Source organism: Pteropus vampyrus, unplaced genomic scaffold (genome assembly GCF_000151845.1).
Source record: "Pteropus vampyrus isolate Shadow unplaced genomic scaffold, Pvam_2.0 Scaffold387, whole genome shotgun sequence".
Taxonomy (NCBI): Eukaryota; Metazoa; Chordata; class Mammalia; order Chiroptera; family Pteropodidae; genus Pteropus; species Pteropus vampyrus.
This window is the reverse complement of record NW_011889168.1, coordinates 1,010,590-1,030,838: the sequence shown is the minus strand read 5'-3', so window position 1 is coordinate 1,030,838 and position 20,249 is coordinate 1,010,590. Positions and strand designations below refer to the sequence as shown.

The 20,249-nt window shown below is 38.5% G+C and overlaps 1 protein-coding gene, 1 non-coding gene and 1 pseudogene across 2 annotated transcripts in view; 2 read left to right on the top strand and 1 right to left on the bottom strand.

Annotated features, from left to right (window-relative positions):
• The window catches only part of EFHC2 (EF-hand domain containing 2), a 168,477-nt gene extending 151,801 nt beyond the window's left edge, over positions 1–16,676 (top strand). The window contains exon 15 of the mRNA XM_011380026.2: positions 16,468–16,676. Within this exon, the coding sequence (XP_011378328.2) occupies positions 16,468–16,569 (102 nt within the window). The 3' untranslated portion in view covers positions 16,570–16,676. The remainder of the gene's footprint in view (positions 1–16,467) is intronic.
• Positions 7,171–7,289, top strand: LOC111731611. Its single transcript, XR_002777219.1, has one exon. It is a non-coding gene; the product is annotated as a 5S ribosomal RNA (ribosomal RNA).
• On the bottom strand, positions 8,252–8,576 carry LOC105305435 (annotated as a pseudogene).
• Positions 16,677–20,249: the final 3,573 nt, after the last annotated feature.

Sequence of the window (20,249 nt, the reverse complement as noted above, 5' to 3'; positions counted from 1 at the left end):
GGCCAATGGGATGCAGTAGTAGGAGAGTGGAGAGTAGAGGGAGAAAAAAATCATCTTCTTCCCTACCTCCTCCTACCAGAGTCCACAGCGCCTGTTTGGAGGTTCTCTCCACAGAGCTACCCACTCCAGGTTCCAGTAACCACTCTCACATGCCCTTTCAGCCCTGGGTGATGATAATGGTTCCCTGATGCTACAATTCCTGAGGGACTGAATTCCTGTTGGTTTTCTTAAACATTTCCCACAATTTTGTAAATAGTCACTTTATTAAACTCTTCTTAACTTATACAGTTTGCTTATGTCCTCTATTTCCCATGGGATTCTCAAAGATACATGTACTTATTTTTGCTAGTTAGCAACTGCCTTTGTTGTTTCTTTCCCTTACTTCCTTCTTCTCTCCTTTTTCCTTCCACCCCATCCACCACCCAAATGTTTGATACCTTTATGTTGGGGGTTTCATCATTTATTGCACAGAAGTATAATTATGCCACATGCATTTATCTGCAGGGTGTTTTTCTTATTGAATATAAATCATGGAAAATTTCTCTAATTTAATATGTATAAACCTAAGCCATTCTTTATTAAGCATAGTATGGATATAGAATAATTTATTCATTTCTATCTGATAGGCATTCAAGTTGTGTTTACATTTTTGCCTCTGAAAACATGTGGTGTCTTACTACTTTAATTTTTATTTTCCTGATGACTATTGAATTTGAATGAAATTTAATTTCTTTTGATACTACAGCCCACAGTAAGAAAGACATTTTTTCATAGCAACCCAGCATGCATATAAACAATGGAACAAAAGTTTCATGAACCAGTACTATTTTAATTACATGTGGTACAGTATGATTTTTTGTGTTTTCCTTTCTCTCTTCCTTTCTTCCTTCTTTTTCTTTTCTCTCCTCTTCCCACTTCTTTCTTTCTTTCGAATGTAGTTTGTTTGTGATCCATTAAATTGATTTAAGAACTCACAAAACAGTCACCACCCATACTGGAAAAGGAATCAATGCATGGGAAGTTCAGAGATCCACTCTCCCTTTAACTTGACCTCCCCCATTTCATCTCTTACCTGCTCTGTCAACTAGGACAGTTAATGAGCTGTGGACTTCAGATGCTTTAGGGAGGCAGGTAGAGCAGAAAGTCTGGAACATGAACCTGAGTTTAAATCCTTAGCTCTGCAATTGACTAACTGGGTGACTTTGTGTAAATTACTCAACCTTTCAGGTTTCTCCATCTCAAAAATGGAGATAGAATAATACTTCCAGGGTTCCAGTCAAGATAGCAGACCAGGTAAATGCTGTGCTTGCCTCCTCTCACATCCACAACAAAATTACAACTAAACTACAGAATAGCCATCATTAGGAATTGCCTGAAGTCTAGCTGAGCAGAAGTCCTACAACTGGGGACATATAGAAGAGGCCACCTTGAGACTAGTAGGAGGAGCAGAGATGTGAGATTGGTAGGAGGAGCAGAGATGTGAAATTCTCAACCTGCATGTGGCGGTTGAGAATCAGGAGAAATATATCGGCTGTGGATTCCCTCCAGAAGAGTGAGGGGTCCAGGCTCCACACCAGGCTTCCCAGCCGAGGGTTCCCTGGGAAGAAAAGTCCCCACAACTTCTAGCTATGAAAACCAGCGGAGATTGTGGCTGAGTGAAATGGAGAACTGAGGGAGTCGCAGGCGTTTCTCTTAAGGGGCCTGCTCATGGACTTCTCAGTGACAGACTCCCTTGCTCTGAGCTCCAACACTGGGGAAGCTGCTGAAAAAGTGCCAGGGACATACAGGGAGGAACTGGGTTGTCTGGCTTCAGGGTGAGGGCTGGAGTGGCAACTTTCTCCTGACAGAAGTACTGGCAGAAGCTATTGATACTTTATTGAACTGTCCCGCACCTGGTGTACAGATGCAGGTGGGCATCATATCTGAGTCTCCATCAATGTAGCTAACACTAATCACCCTGCCCTGGTGATTCCCTGAGACCCCGCCCCTGCCAACTCGTGGGCCCACCCAAGCCACTTCCAGTAGATTTTCCATACAAACCGCGTATCTTGGCTCATGCTGCAGATTTTCCTAAAATCTCTCAGGGTTCACAAAATGTAAACAAGCAACATCTGGCCTTGGCATGCCCTGTACCTCTTGCTGAGCAGCCCCAAGCCTGGCACTAGCAGCAGCCAGCATTGGATTGTGGCTTGGGCTCTTGAGGCACATCCAAGCCCAGCATGGGTGGCAGCCATCTGCAGATTACTTGGTGGCTCATGCCAAGTGGCCCCAGACAGGGCACAGACTGCAGCTGAACATGGCCTGTGGCTGGGCCCTCCCAGGAGGTCCTGGCTGGCATGCTTGGTGGCCAGCTTCACTCTGAGCCAGAGCACCACCCAGGATCACATCTCAGGATTACATACCTAAAAGGCTTACAGGGCAGATACCAGAGCCCTGTTAAAGTGAATTTTGCTCTGTAGGGTCAGCCCCTGCACAACAGCTCCTCCACTGGTCATGGCCAGTCATCACAACCAATCAGCCTGAGGGTCAATCCCTCCCACTGACAAGCAAACAGCAATCAAGGCTCAACTACTACAGGAGGGCACCCACAGCCCATACAAGGAGACATAGTTGGAGCACCTGGCTTAGATGACCAGGGAAGACTGTGCCACTGGGACCTATAGCACACCTACTACATAAGGCTATTCTACTAAGATTAGGAAACATAGCAGCCCTACCTAATATATATAAACAAACACAGGGAGGCAGCCAAAATGGGGATACAAAGAAACATGTCCCACATGAAAGAACAAAACAAAGCTCCAGAAAAAGAACTCAACAAAATGGAGACAAGCAATCTACCAGATGCAGAGTTCAAAACACATATAAGGATGCTCAATGAATTTAGGGGAAGAGTAGATGAACTGAGTGAAACTTTTAACAAAGTGATAGAAAACATAAGAGTGGAGATAGAAAACATAAAAAAGAGCATCATAAATGAAGAATGTGATAACTGAAATGAAGAATACCTTAGGAAGAATTAACAATAATTAAATTAAGCGGAGGAGCGAATCACTGATTTAGAAGACAAAGTAGCAGAAAACACCCAATCAGAACAGCAACAAGAAAGAAGAATCCAAAAAAATGATAGTTTAAAGGGCCTCTGGGACAACATCAAGCATACCAATGTGTGCATCATAAGGGTACCAGAAAAAGAAGAGGGAAAACAAGGAATTGTTCAAGAAATAATGACTGAAAAATTCACTAACCTGGTGAAGGAAATAGACATACAAGCCCAGGAAGCTCAGAGAGTCCCAAACAAGATGAACCCACAGAAACCCACACCAGGACACATCGTCATTAAAATGCCAAATGTTAAAGACAAAGAGGGAATCTTAAAAGCAGCAATAAAAAAGCAGGCAGTTACCTACAAGGGAGTGCCCATGAAACTGTCAACTGATTTCTCAACAGAAACTTTGCATGCAGGTCAGAAGGGATTGGCAGGAAATACTCAAAGTGAGGAAAAACAAGGACTTACAACCAAGATTACTCTATACATTTAACCTATCATTTAGAAGGACAGATAAAGAGCTTCCCAGACAAGAAAAAGCTAAGAGTTCATCACCACCAAGCCAGTGTTACTGGAAGTGTTAGAGGGACTTCTTTAAGAAGAAGAAAAAAATGTGAATAATACAATGGCAATAACTACATATCTAGCAACAATTATTTTAAATGTAAATGGATTAAATGCTCCAATCAAAAGATAGGATGGCTGGATGAATAAGAAAACAAGACCTTTCCATATGCTACAAGAGACTCACTTTAGATCAAAAAGACACACACAGACTGAAAGTAAAGAGATGAAAAAAAAATGTTTCATAAAAATGGAAACAAAGAAAAGCTGGAGTAGCAATACTTATACTAGACAAAATAGACTTTAAAACAAAGGCTATAACAAGAGAAAGAGAAGGACTCAGTTATCCCACTTCTGGGTGTTTATCTGAAGAACCCCTAAACACTACTTTGAAGTGACATGTGAGTCCATATATTCATTGCAGCATTATTTACAATAGCCAAGATATGGAGGCTACTTGGGTGTCCATCAGTGGATGAATGGATAAAGAAGAGGTGATTATACATATATTTATATATACACACATACATGCACACACACAGATACATATACATACACACACACACACATACATATATATATATATATACACACACACACACACATACATACATACATACATACATACACACACAATGAAATATTACTCAGCCATAAGAAAGAATGAAATCTTGCCATCTGCAACAACATGGATGGACCTAGAGGGTATTGTGCTGAGTAAAGCAAGTCAGACAAAGATGAATGTCACATATGGAATCTGGAGAACATGATAAACAAACAATAGAAACAAGCTCGTAGATACAGAGAGCATGTTGATGGTTGTCAGATTGCAGGGTGGGGATTAGGTGAAGGGGAAAGGGGTTTAAGAGGTATAAATTGGTAGTTACGAAATCGTTATGGAGATGTAGAGTATAGCATGGGGAATATAGTAAGTAGTATTGTAATAACTATATATGGTGTCAGATGAGTACTTCATTTAGCGGGGTGATCACTTCATAAGTTATATAAATGTCTAATCAGTGTGTTGTGCACCTGAAACTAATATAATATTGTATGTTAACTGTAATAGAAAAAAAAAGAATACTACTTCCATCAGGGTAGTTGTGAAGATTTAGTTGATATACGTGAGACACTTATAATACCTATATTATATATGTAAATACCTGCATTATTTTTGTAATACCTGTATTATTTTTGTAATACTTGTATTATTGTTTGTAAAATGGAGATGTCTTCCTCAAGTCAGGGGGCTGGGCCTTGAACAGTTAACTTTTAAGGCGAAAATTAGTGATTCTATTCCTAAAGATAAGAGAACAGTTACAGGACAGAAATGTAGCATCAAAAAGGGCCTGTGCTTCAGCTGTAGGCTCTTCCAGTTGTTACTTATTTGTGGTGAGAAGAGCTTTACTCTTAGGGTCTCTTATCACTTCTGCTGACCAAGCCTAGAAGTGGATCAGGCTGTAGGAGACATTTAGAAGGGGCCATTTCTTTTCAGCCATTTAAAAATAAAAGAACATAGGTATAAAGTATTACCTGATTAATTTAACCAATAATGAGAGCTTAACTAGATTCCAGAGTCTGCAGCACTCTAGTACTCCTAAGCTTGTTATTGGTTCATAACTAGATATAAGATAGCTTGGAAATGTTACCAGTGAGTCTGTAAGCTCACGTGAAAATATTTAATATGAATAGGTTGAACATAATATTGCATAGTTTATACAGTAAAATCAGTAGTAAACAGTATAGTATTTCCTGAACCATGTAGGTATGTTTCAATTTTAATATCTAATATATCCTGAGATACTCTGGGTTGGAGCCTGGTCACAGATTGGGTCCTTAGGAAGCAGATGGAGTCTAATGTGTAAGTGTTTATTCAGGAGCATCCTTGGGATCAATACTCAAGGAAGGGAAGGGAGGGGAAGGACACAGGAGTGGTCAGACGGACAAGTTGAGATGTGATGCAAGGCCAAAGATAGCCTTGGCCAGCCCATAGAGCAGCAGTCCCCAAAGTTTTTGGCACCAGAGACCAGTGCGCCTATGAGAATCTAATACCTGATGATCTGAGGTGAAGCTGAGGTGGTGATGCTAGCACCAGGGAGTGGCTGCAAATTCAGATAAATCTTTGCTCACTGGCTCATCACTCACCTCCTGCTGTGCAGCCTGATTCTAAACAGGCCACGGACTGGTACCAGTCTGCAGCCCAGGGCTTGGAGACCCCTGCCATAGAGAGAACCCTGGAGCTAGAATGGCCTTTCAGAATTGTCCTGAGTTGGGCCAAAATGGCCTGGCCTTTATCCCTGTGGGTTGGTTTAGGAAGAGATATAATGTCGGGCAATGAGGCTCTTTGTAGCCAAGACAGCTCTGTAGCTGAGGCAGTCCTTGAAGGGGACTCTTAGCAACTGGGCCACCAAGACCTTCCTCAAGGGGATTCACAGGTTGGTATCTAACCATTCTTAAAGCCTTTGTTGATTTCTTGGTATCAGCTGGGGTCTTGGCAATGTGGCACAGCCTCCTTCCTACCCCTGCTCCTTGGTTATTGTCTGATCTTATACCCATGGCAGAATTGATTGGGGAGTAGTAATGTCAGAAGAGGCCATGAGAGAGTTGGACCAGTTGTATAGATTCATTGGGTCCAGTAAGGCAGAAAAAACCTCTCACTTAGAGCTTTAGTGATCGTCAACATTTGGGAAGTCTGCCATGCCAAAAAGTCACATGTGGGACCTCAGGACAAGATCCACCAGGTTGTGAAAGTCACCCAGCCCTGAATATGATGTGATGAGATTTAAGTTCTGTTGAGAACAAGGAATGAGCTCCTGTGTGGAGGCCAGGGGTTAGACAGCTGCACTCTTCTTCAGTGTATGGGCTAGACAGGTTGGCTGTAGTTGAAGTTCCAGAGATGACAGGAAAAGCTCTCTAGAAGTTACTGGCACCAGCCGCCATTCAGAACCTGGATGTCTTTAATCCTAAGGCTGAATGTTATTCTCAAGAGGATCTCTTCCTTGAACTGCAGATCTTACAGAGAAGTAGAAAGGGACTTCCTAGCTGATGAAAGCTGAACAGGCCTTAGTACTAGTTTCAACACCAATTCTGTTTGTATCAGTGTTAGTGGATGGGATAGATGGTAGGGGTGGAGATTTAGGACACCTTCCCAGTCTAGCCTGATTAACTGAAATGCATGGGATGAACAAAGAGGAGGCAAAAAAGAACAGGACCACGGGGATCGGCCAACAGAGGCTGAGTAGGGGGGTGGCCTGGTACACCAGACATGGGATTAGAAGGGCAGGGCTTCAGGATGTCTCTCCAAAACAGGGATCACAGTGCTGGGGAATCCTGAAGTTAGCATTCTTTAGCAGAAGGGGCCAGTCAGCGGCTTCAACCAAGCCTTCGGTCCTGCCCTGGACATAGATCAGGCAAAGTCCATATACCAGTGAGGTTCTAGCAGGAAACACACACAGCATACTCAAAGGAGTCAAGGTTATGGATTTAATGAAGGGACTTTTTTTCATTTCTTTTTTAAAATTATTTTTCAATTATACTTCACATTAAATTTTATTTTAGTCTACGGCCATGCCACTCTTAACAAGCCTGATCCCATCTGATCTTAGAAGCTAAGCAGGGTTGGGCCTGGTTAGTACTTGGATGGGAGACCACCTAGGAAGACCAGGTGCTGTAGGGGTAAAAAATAAAAAGTAAGGGATTGTAAGCTGATAAGGTCCTTGCAATCTGATTGTGAGGTCAACCAAGGGTTGCCTCGCCTAAAAAATTTTTATTTTATATTAGTTTCAGATAAATAGCATAGTAGACATTTATATAACTTGTGAAGTGATTGCCCCAATTAGTCTAGTAACCACCTGGCACTACGCATAGTTATTACAATATTATTGACTATATTCCCTATGTTGTACTTTACACCCCAGTAACTATTTTATAACTACCAATTTGTACTTCTTAACCCCTTCACTTTTTTCACCCAGTCTCACAATCCCCCTCCCATCTGACAACCATCAGTTTGTTCTCTGTATCTATGAGTCTCTTTTTTGTTTGTTTGCTTATTTTGTTATTTAGATTCTACATATAAGTGAGATATAAGTGAGATTATATCTGTCTTTCTCTGTCTGACTTATTTTACTCAGCATAATACCTTCTAGTTCCATCCATATTGTCACAAATGGTCAGATTTCACTTTTTATGGCTGAGTAATATTCCATTGTATGTATGTACCACCTCTTCATCCAGTTGTCTGTTGATGGGCACTTAGGTTGCTTCCATATCTAGGCTATTGTAAATAGCACTGCAGGGAACATAGGGATGGGTGCATATATCTGTTCAAATTAGTGTTTTGAGTTTCTTTGGATAAATATCCAGAAGTAAAATTGCTGGGTCATAAGTTAGTTCTATTTTTAATTTTTTGAGGAACCTTCATACTGTTTTCTATAGTGGCTGCACCCATTTGCAATCCCACCAGCAGTGCACGAGATTCTCTCTTTTCTCCACATCTTGGCCAACACATTATTTTTGATTTATTGATGATAGATATTCTGATGGGTGTGAGGTGATAGTTCATTGTGCTTTTTTTCCCCCTGAAGTGAACATATCCTCAAGATTTTATTGCCTTCATAATAAAACAAAATATGAAGCTTAGAACTGAATCACATGGTCCTTTCTCTTTGTATCTTCTCCCAGTTTAAAATGCTTGCATCTCTGGATAGCCAGCAATCTCTTAAATCTGCAGATGGGCCCAATGACTTCAAGCCCAAGACAATCTTCTTGTAGTTTTAGCCTTTTTGCAGAAAATCGGCTTAGTCTGCCCACCACAAACACTCTGCTTCCTGTCATAATGCCACCTTCTCTGTGCATAGAGAGTCCTTGCCCTTTTTGTACTGTGTCACTTTGTGGGGTTGGTGCTTGCCATATTTTTTACAGAAAGTCTGGTGAGTTTTAGGAATATTCACCATGTTTGTGAGAGCACTATTGGCACAGAAAGTCTCACTGTGGTTTTAGTTTGCATCTTTTCATATGTCTATTTGCCATCTGTATGTCCTCTTTGGGGAAATGCCTATTCAGGTCTTCTGACCATTTTTTAATTGGATTATTTGTTTTTGTTTGTTTGTTTGTTTGTTTGTTTTTGGTGTTGAGTTGTATGAGTTCTTCACAAATTTTTGGATATTACCCCTTATTGGATGTATCTTTGGTAAATATCTTCTCCCATTCAGTAGGTCGTCTTCATTTTGTTGATGGTTTCTTTTGCTGTGCAAAATCTTTTTAGTTTGATATAGTTCCATTTTTTAATTTTTCTTTTGTTTCTCTTGCCTGAGGAGATATATCAGAAAAAAACATTACTAAGAACAATGTCAGACAGTTTGCTGCCTATGTCTTCTTCTTAGATTTTTATGGTCTCACATTTTCGGGTCTCACATTTAAGTCTTGAGTTTATTTTTGTACCTGATGTAAGAAGGTGGTCTAGTTTCTTTTTTTTGATGTAACTGTCCAGTTTTCCCAGCACCATTTATTGAATATTCTTGTGTCCTTTGTCATAGGTTAATTGACCATATAGACATGGATTTATTTCTGGGCTCTCTATTCTGTTCCATCAATCTCTATTTGTTTTTATGTCAATACCATGCTGTTTTGATGACTGTAGCCTTATAGTATAGTTTGATATCAGGTAACATACTTCAAATTTTGTTCTACTCTCTCAAGATTGCTGTGGCTATTCAAAGTTCTTTGTGGTTCCGTATAAATTTTAGAATTATTTGTTCTAGTTCTGTGAAAAAGCCCATTGGTATTTTGATAGGGATTGCATTGAATCTATAGATTGCTTTGGGTAGTATGGACATTTTAATGATGTTAATTCTTCCTATCCATGAGCATAGTATATGCTTCCACTTATTTGTATTTTCTTCAGTTTCTTTCTTCAGTGTCTTATGATTTTCCAAGTACAAGTTTTTTTACCTCCTTAGTTAAATTTATTTCTAGGGTTTTTAAATTTAATTTCTTTTTGATGTGATTATAAATGAGATTGTTTCCTTAATTTTTTTGATAGTTCATTATCAGTGTATGCAAATGCAGCCAGTTTCTGAATATTAATTTTGTGTTTTGCTACTTTACTGAATTCATTGATCAATTCTAACAGGGTTTTTTTTTTTTTTGACGGAATTTTTAGGATTCTCTATATAGTATCATGTTATCTGCAAATAATGACTGTTACTTCTTCTTTTCCAATTTGGATGTCTTTTTTTCTTTTTTCTTTTTTGTCTGATTGCTGTAGCTGGGACTTCCAATACTATGTTGAATGAAAGTTGTGTAAGTGAACATCCTTTTCTTGTACTTGATCTTAAGGAAAATGCTTCTAGCTTTTTGCTGTGGAGTATGATATTGGCTCTGGGTTTGTCATATGTGGCCTTTAGTATGTTGAGATATGTCCCCTCTTTTCTCACTTTGCTGAGAGTTTTTATCATAAATGGATGCTGGATTTTTTTTTTTTTATGCCTACAGTACCAGGTCTCCCTAGGTGGTCTCCCATCCAAGTACTAACCAGGCCCGACCCTGCTTAGCTTCTGAGATCAGATAGGATTGGGATGCTGGATTTTTTCAAATGCTTTTTCTGCATTTATTGATATGATCATATGATTTTTATTCTTCACTTTGTTTATGTGCTATATCATGTTAATTGATTTGTGGATATTGAACCAACCTTGCATCCCAGGAATAAATTCCATTAAGGGTCTTTTGACAGAGGAGTGGGTAAGGTTAAGGGAATCAGTCAGGGCAGTGGAGCACTCAGGGACTAGCAAGAGTGGAAAGCCTTTGCTAACCCTATGTCTGGAGGAGCAGGGAGAGGGACTGGTATTATTGAGGCCCAATGCAGAAGTTGGAGCAGTGGCAACAGTTAGAGGAGAATGGTCACTGCCAAACCATGGGTAGGCAGGGAGAGAGCAAGGGGAGAGGAAGTAGAATTAATACCCTTATCTCTTGCTGCTTCCCATTGACTGGACCCACCCAGAAGCCAGAGAACAAGGTGGCTTGGGGAGTGATGCAATCCACAGAGGCTGGCCTCTCAGGGCAGTGAGCTCAGTATAAAGAGCAGAGCAGAAAATAAATCTTGAGGGGAATTACCCAGCACAGTCTATTACCAAAATAGCCTTGGGCTCAGGTGAATAAGCCCCACATTCATGGTATAAGGCCTGGTCCAGACTAACAGCTCCTGGGGCTTGATCTACTGGATGTCAGGACTGGTCCCTTGGACTCATGTACCCCCCGCCCCCACCTGTGATGGCTGGGTGGCCTCAGCTAATAGTACTGGGGTCTAAGAACAAACAAACAAAATTTACAAAGAGGACTGTCATTGTAGCTAATTCAGCTTTGATTAGTCCTGCTGCACTTTGGTGAGAGTTTTTCCTCTATGGATGGATATAAGCTGACTTGTCACCCACTATGACTATTGACTGTGGCTTGTAGCCTAGATTATCAGGAACTCCCTTGGCCAGAGGCCTGGCCCCCACAACAGCCCATGGTGAGCCACTGGGACTGTAATTTGACTCTCATTCCATTATGTGATTATCCATGGTCTCAGCATGTTGCCCTGGCACTGTCACAGCCCAGAGACCCCATTTCCATTCTATTGTGCTTGCTCACAGATGGTAGCTGTAAAATTGGCAAAATAGGTCCTGCCATTTAGAGCAACTCTGGTCAATCTCAGAAGTCAAGCTTTAAAAAATAACACTAAATTGTTTATTATAAAAACTTTATAAGTTGCACTATATGACTAGTATCTTATCTTTTGACCTTTCTGAGAAAAATTGGATGTGGCTTTATTTTATAAGCACTAAACTGCAGAAGCGTTAGCAATTGGCTCTAAATCTCCCCTGTTACAACAGGATGATATATAGCCTTGACAGTGGGGAGAAGGGGTCAGTTGGGTGCCCTTTGGGATACATCTTTGGGCACCCCACTTGTTGAGGATCTCCTTTTGGTATTTAGAGGATAGAATATCTGCGACATTTTATTGTCCTAACAACCTTGTGAGAATGTCATTCCCAATTTATAGATAGGAAGCTAAGACTCAAAGGTATTCCTAAAGGTAAGGATTATATAATTAGGGGCTGGTGCCAACACTTCAATAAACAGTTATTTTTAATATTTGCGGTTAAATTTAATATTTAAAATAAAATATTATTAATCATTCTCACTAGATTTAAAAAATAGCTGGTTAATACATACCAATTACTTAACACAAAGCAATAACCTGGTAGGAAACAATACTGCTGAAATCTACTTTGATTTAAAAGATTGGATGATGCTACTTGAATTGTATGCATAAGTGTATCACTAAAACAAAAAAAAAAACCCATGTCTTGAAAACTTTACTTGCCCTGTAATTCAGTCTTTGTTTGTTTTGTTCTGTGTTGTAATGCAGTTCTAAGAAAATATTTCTTGTTTAGAAGCTATACCTGTGTTTTAGCTATACTCACGCAGATGGCAACTCTATTGAAGCTTGATCTGGGGCAAAGGAAAGCAAATGTGAAATATTGTTATTACAGTAAAGACATAAATGGATAAGAATATAAGCAAATCTCTTTGCTTTACATATGAGCTTTTCTTATGTCATCAGAATGCTCTTGATTATCTCAACAAGTCTTTGTGAAATTTCTTCCCAAGATTAATTTTAATTTAATTCATTAAAATTTAACTGGTTTTATGATTTTTTTCAATTTGATTATTTCTAAGGTAATGTTAACCTATTATAAGGAAGAAAGTTCAATAAAACCACAATTTCAATTCCATACACACTACTAGAGTTTTCTGTAAATTCACAGATATTTCCTGTAGAAATGTCCTTTTTTGAATTAGTGGAAGGAAGTAGCAGGGTGAAATCACTAAAATGACTCTTATCAGCCTTATATTTGAGAGGAATAAAAATAATCTTGTTTCAATGAAGTGTGGAATTTAATTGGCTCCTAATCTTTTTCCCTCATGCATCTGGTGGCCAGTACTGCAGTAGAAAATTTTAAACTAGGAGGAGACATAATCCAATTAAATTTCCTTTTAAAAATGTCAAAGCAAATAAATCCAGGGCCCATGAGCTCACACACAGCTTTGCTATTCTCACTGGACAGCTGTTATTTACTGGGTTTTCATCCATCCAATGCCATCTTTGCTTCCTCTTTCAAGGGTGTATGATTCTACAGATCGGCAGCTACATTTTGTCACCATTGATGAACAAGTAATTTATTGCCAACTTGCTTGACATCTTAAGTAGCTCTAGTGAGAGCCAGCTTGGAAGATGTCATGGGCTCTCTTGTAGACAATGATTCTTAGCCATTTTAGAGTCATGATTTTGCATCATTGTTGAATTTCACTCTCCATTTCATAGTTCTTCTTTCTTCCAGAAAATGCTATGTGGCACATATTGTTTATGATCCAGATTAAATTGATTTTTTTTTTAAATTTACACATTGTCTCTTGAGTTATATGGAAGTCACATGGATCCATCTACAATTTGTCAGGAAATTGCTTTGTTTCAAGCTGTGCTGTGACTTTCACAGACCTTTTATTAGTTTTGATAAATGCAAAATTACATAGTGTCTTTGGCTTCCTTTAGAAGCCAACTTGGAGAAAAGGATCTGAGTATAAATAGTTTTTTGAGGGGAAGTGAAAGAAGCACTAGTAAGGGAGTGAAGAAGTAGGAAATGGAAGAAAAGGAGCTTATACAGGGCATATTATCAAACCGGTAACTAGTGTGGATGACTGAGAAACACAAGGATTCACTGCCTAGCATGTACCTCAGAGTTATCCCACCCAAAGTGCAAATGAGCTGTGGTATTCATCCATCAACTCCCACCAGTCACTGTTTGAAGGCTGTTCTTGAAATGGGGAGAAATAATTTATTCCAAGGCACTTGTGGTATATCACAGGGGCAGCCAAAGCAGGCCTCGGAGGTGAAAGAAAAGCTCTTAGGCAAAGCAACGCAGGTGCTGGCAGTTGGAAATCAGGCTGGTGTGTGCCAAGAGGAAAGGGTGAGGGAATCAGAAAGGGCACTGGCAGAGCCTGCTACACAAAGATGTTTAAGATTCCAACATGTACCATCAAGGCGGCTGTTTTATAGAAACATAAGTAGGCTCATCCTCATCGGGAATGGGGAAGTGGTGGACTGCTGTGGATGACCTCTCCTGTTGTAAAATTGTGATGCAGTTATTTCCACTTAAAATTTATGTGTGCTGACGACAATATAATCTGGAGTTGTCTTCACATTTTGTAGTGTAGGATAAACAAAGGTCAGTGAAGACAAAGAATATTTTAACTCACTGCCCAGGTTGTCATAAATATTCTGTAATGTTTAGAACATTTGAACAATTAGGCAGTGGTAGTATGGGAATTTCTCATGTCAACAAAGAGATTGGCCATGTGATTCTTTTAGATGGACCCAATCACAGGCAAAAATTATGAAGAAGATATCTTTATCTCTACTTTATTGATGCCCCTCCCTTCACTGAGTTTCTTAAGTCTTATCTCTTGCTTTCTACCCTCCTTTGGATTCCACTTTAATTCCTATTAGTTCATTTAAACTAGTACTTGTGAAAATCTCCCGAAAATTGAGAGTTGGCTACAATTCTGGTACCAGTTAAAATGTGTAAGGTTTTCCCTCACATCAAGTAATTCTGGACACCAGCTGGATGTCCTATAATTCAACTCAATACTGACACTATCTATGTGGAGATAGCCTCAAATCCCACAGGTTAAGGGTACAATCCTACAAGACTACCTCCCTGATTCAGACACCATTCTCATGTCCAGGTTGTCCACCTATACTTCTGACCACTGGCTGTAGATTGGAGGTTCCCATGACCCCCTCCTTGAGTTTGACTAATTTGCTAGAGCAGCTCACAGAATTCAGAAAAACATTTTACTTACTAGGTTACTGATTTATTGTAAAAGGATATAACTCAGGAACAGCCAAATGGAAGAGATGCATAGGGCAAGGTATGGGGAAAAGGTGAGGAACTTCCACGTCCTCTCCAGGAGGGTCACATTCCCTGCGCCTCCATATGTTCACTGAACTAGAAACTAGAAACTAGAAACTTGGAGGTTATGCAATAATAGAACTTCAACATATCTTTTTGAGAGGACACAATTCAACCCATAACACTACCCCTTTCTTTTATGACCACTTCAAACCAGACACTTTCCAGGTATTGTATGTTCTACTGCAGCAAAATCTTTCAGATGTGGCTCTTATTCATCCCAACTTCAGTTGCCCTGGTTATGGCACAGTCAGTTCTTTCCCAGGATTATTGTAGTAAACTCCAAAGTGATTTTCCTCCTTCATTTCATTCTTCGTACATCCAATGAGTTATTTAATTTCTGATCAGATTTTTCTGGCTGAGACCCACCACTGACTTTCCCTAACCACAACATAAAGTACAAACTAGCACAGAAGCCCCCAAGTTTGGTCCCATCTTTTCCTTCTAACCACCTTTCTTGCTGCTTTGTACTATGTGCCCCAAACCACACTGGAATACTCACCCTTTCTTGAAAAGATACTTTTAGGTCTTTAGGCCTTTGCTTATGCTGTTCCTCATGCCTGGAACACCCTACATCACTTTACTCTCCTACTGAACTGCTCCTCATCCCATAAGGCCCAAATGAAATATCACTTAATTTGGGTTGCTTCCACAATTCTATCATATAGAATTATTGAGCTCTTACCTGTGTTTCTGTGATACCTTGTGACTCTGGATACTAATTTAGCATTAAATATATAGCACCTCTTATAAAACAATCTTGACAAAAGAAATATAAGAAGCCACAGTTACGGATTTTCCCTATGTTGATGTTAATCGACTATTGCAGCATAAACAAGAAGTGTGCATGTACATATGTGCATGTGTATAGATTTATGTATACAAGACTTTTTGAAATCTATTTGACACATGTTTGTTACTTATATAATTTTTAATATAAGTTTTTGCAATCTACCTCATCAAAATAATTCTTAAACTACTCCAGAGTGAAGGTATTTATTTCTGCAATTAGCAAATATATATACATATATGCATCACATATATAATATATAAAGTATGTGTATATATATTTATACATGTGTATATATATATGTGCGTGTATATATGTATATGTATAGTGTTATATAAAGTCGCTTATCCCCAAGAGCATGCTGTGAATGAGCCAGTGTTCTTTCCATTGTTAGATTGAAGAAACAGTAACCAAGCAACCAGTATAGCTAGCAGTTTGGGTTTTTTTTTTTTTAATGAATTCTTAATAAAGTATAGAAGGATCTATCACTACAATAATGCTGCGTAACAAACAAACCCCTCTCCCCAAATTTCAGTGGTTCGTAACAACAGACATTAATTTTTCTTGTCCATGGGCTTCGAGGTCAGCTGGGTTTGGCTCTATCTCAGCTTGCTCTACCTGGCATTCTGACCAGTAGCATCTTGGGCCATGTTCTCATGGCAATGGCAGAGGCACAGAAGGCCAAGCCAAATCATGCCAGCACATTAGAACCTCTGTTTGTACTACGTCTGCTAACATTACATAGGCCAAAGCCAGTCATATTAAAAGGACAGGAAAATCAACTCTGTGGAAGGCACTGCAAACTCCCATCTCAAAGAACATGGGTGTATAATTCTAATACAGGGAGGGATGAAGAATTAAGCATAAGAATCCAGTCTACCACAGAGTCCTCGTGATTGAAAAGTGGACAGTAGACATTTCTGCTTCGAAAATAAACTATTTGCCAAGAGCTTATATAATGACAAAAAAAAAAATTGTTACATTTACAAAACTACACTTTGAAATGTGGTTCTAATTATATCCAACTTTTTTTTTCCTTCTAGAGATGTGAAGATATGTGGCTCGGGATGCCATCACCTATTCCTACGAAATACATTAACTATTTTCAATTTTTAAAGGACGTGTATGGCTTAGAGGAGGAGTAACCATGCCAGTTTTGCTCATCTCCCTTTGATTTCCTGCTCTAATTTTGCCAAGTTTATTTCAGTAGATATAATTTCATTAAAAACAAAAAAAAGCATGGTTCATATTGATTTGAAATCCGTAGACTACAATTAATCTCCTTTTGTCAATTTAGTTTTTCAGCACATCACATTATCATCACATTATATTGCTGATGTACCAGCACTATTAAAAATGTCGTTTAAGGGAACATCGAACATTTTTATTATATTTATGATTTATTAATACCAAAGAATCTAGTGGTAATTTTGTAACCAACATAATTTGATTTTTTACAACAGAAAAATAAAATGACTTTTGATAGCTATACATGACACTATAAAATCAAATGATATCAGCGCAATAAGTTATGATTCTATTAAACATTTTTTGAAATCTTTTTGACACATTTGTTAGTTATATAATTAAACTTTGTAGCACCCATCTTGTCAAAATAATCCTTAAACCTCTCTGGAGTGAAGATATTTATTTTCTGAAATTAGCAAATCTATAAGGAGAAAAGGACTCCCCCATCCCTGCAACACACACTTACACGTGTAAACATTTGGGAGAGAAATTAAAATATATGCAGTGTTTACATTTTAATGCCATTTTTATATCTAAAGTTAGCTTGTTAATTTAGGAATATATGCATATGTATATAATTTTAGTATGACTAAAAATTTATTATGTCTAAAATATTTAGGGTTGTGATTGCTGAAGATTTTGAGAGATCTTTTTGGTTCACTCTCCACACACATGTATCACCCACCTCAGAAGTTTAAATATTCTAAGACTACAACATTTCTCTCCTACATTTCTCTAGTTATATTTTTATTTTTCTTCTAGTCCTATACATTGTATCTCAGCATAACTTTTGTCATGTAGCATATATTTGGTTACCACTCATAAACATGGACTTCTTGGAATTCATAGTGAGAAGTTTGTCTCAATTTACCCCATTCTTCAGTCTTAGGTGCTGTGTATCATAAGTCCAGTTGCTTGGTGTTCTCAGACAGTAGAAGCCTATGGAGAAGAGACTTCAACATTTAACTTTCGGGAACTGCGCTGAGGAAAGGAAGAGGAATTGATGACACCTTAAGGGCCCTTCTCTCTCATTATGTTTTCATTCCACATTTGTGGTGTCTTGCCTAGAAATGAGCTGGCTTCTTGGTACTCAGATGTACCAATCTGCTCAAGAACAATGGCTCTTTATTTTTAAAAGTTGAAGTTAATAAGCTGTTTCTATATAGAAACCTAGGATAATTCTACATGTGCCATTGTTAGAATAGACCCCATAGAACTTTTTAATAAATTAAAAACCCAATTTGTATACTAAAACCATTTACTCATAAAATCTAATTTTTGACTACTCGATTTTTGTCCCAGGTTTTTTTTTTTTTTTTTTAAAGACAACTGACAGTGCCAAGCCACTTTGTCACTTTAAGATTTCCATTCCCCAGAGAGCAAGCTTTTAGAAGGATGACACTTTCCTGGAACTTTTCAGGCTGACATATTTGTTACCTATTCAACTCTCAGTCAGTTGTCTTTCCCTCAAGATTTTAAATATGTAGATAATTCAGGCCCTGTATAGGCCTGTAATATAATTCATTTGATGAGAAGTAGGAGGAGAAAAGGAAAGGAAGCAAACTAATGATATGCTTCTGGGTTTGTAGGATGACAGCTGCTCATTCTATTGTGTAGATGTGTGTCATTGCCCTGGTTATATGAAGTTAAGGCCCACAATTAGCAATTAAATGGCCATTATAAGGAATCATGCTAATAAACATGATACATTGCAGCCATAAAGACACTTTAAATAATTATTCTTTTTATAACTAAGCCATATACTGAAGGAGATTTATAATTTAGAGATAATATCCCCATTAGTAAAGTTTATGACCCAATAAACAGTTCCCACCAGTTAATAAATGCCAGAACCATAGAAACAGGGACTATTAATATAATAGAATTTCTGTATCTTCCTCTTTTGCTGGTGGTCTCAAGGCACTGAAGGGAAATTCTGTCAGGAAAAACATTTATTCTCGTTATGTAAATATCAATGAATTGTCTTACAATTAATCTGGAAATCTCCTAGTATACCCCACCCCTTGGCCCTAGGTATTTCTGAAATGCTGATGCATTCTGCTTAGGTTTCAAGCAGTAGATAACTGGTTTTCAGCACAAATAAACCCTGTGACTCAAATCTTTGGGAGATGTGAGAAGACTACTAAAGTTTCTGTCTCTTCTTTTTCCTCTGACAAAGAGAAATCCCATCTATTGTCATTGTTCCAGGGTAATACTTTTTAGAACCTTTGCACATACTTATATTTTAGCTGCTAATATTTTCTTATTTTGATAGAAAAGCAAGTGCTGCCGTGGATATCTGGGTTAATATAGGCAAATCTTTTGTACTAAGAACGAATTATTCTTTTTAGTATTCTTGGAACTGTGGCAATGATTGAAAAAGTCATTTGAAAGCCCAAATCAAATTGGATTTTCATAAGAAACTGATTAAAAGCTGTTGAAATTCACATTAAACGGTTCGCTGAGTCATTCTTGTAACGTATAGATGTCAGCATATGACTAATTTCCAGTGTTTATTTGCCTTTCTTTCCCCCTTTTTAACCCAACCATTTGAACTGTTTGGACCTGTTTGAAAAGTAATGTAAGTCTCTGGGTTGACTTTAGTGCTTACTAAAATAGTTAAAATTTTATACAATAGAGAGGAAGGAAGTGAAGAGCTCCTTTAACTTTTAAGTATTAGCATAGTTTAAATATTTTGCCTACTTTATTCTATGTATTAATGCCAGACATACCATTCTTGGTGTGTGTGTGTGTGTGTGTGTGTGTGTGTGTGCGCGCGCGCGCGCGAGCACGCACTGTGCTATTCGAAATTTGGTTGTTTGGAGTTGTGGATGTAACCAAACAGAAAGAGTGTTCATCCCTCCCGGTACACGGTAGAGCCAAACTGAACACTGAGAATTGCAGTAGAGAAATTAGTCACTTTATTGCTAGGCCATGCTAAAAGAACAGGAAAGCTATTGCTCAAAAGTACAAACTCCCTGATGTCTTACAAACAGAGGTTTTTAAGAAGTTAGGGGTAATGGACTTTGCTCAAACAAATATTGGAGGACTCATCACTTGAATATATGTTTAATATCATTTGGAAGCTGTTTGAAAAACCATTTACAGACTAGGAGAGCAAAAATTGCAACCCTAAATTATGTCTATTTGGTTTAAGGATTATTTTAGGCTGATTCTTTTTTAAAAACTGCAGGCACAGGAAAAGCTCTGAGTAGAAGTTGCCCTCTGTGGGAGACAATTTACATTTATAAGGGAAATCTCCATTTGTAAGTGTGTCTCCCTCTCTACCAGGAAGAGAAGCATGACTCTAAATGTCTAAAACTCTTATCAATGGAAAAGGCAATCTTAAATCTTAATCTTAAATCTCAATCTTAAATATAAAGTGGAGAATGCAAACAAATCTGGATAATAACTTTATCCTTGTTTATTGTTCTTTTCCTGGTAGGCTCCCATAACTGACTTCTCAACCCCCAAATTTTTAATTTTTAGCTAAAGAAGGTATTGGCTTGAGCCATTTTAGGAAGTTACTCTTTTCTTGAGTACTTCTCTTGTATAGAGGAGGTGTACATGTTATTAA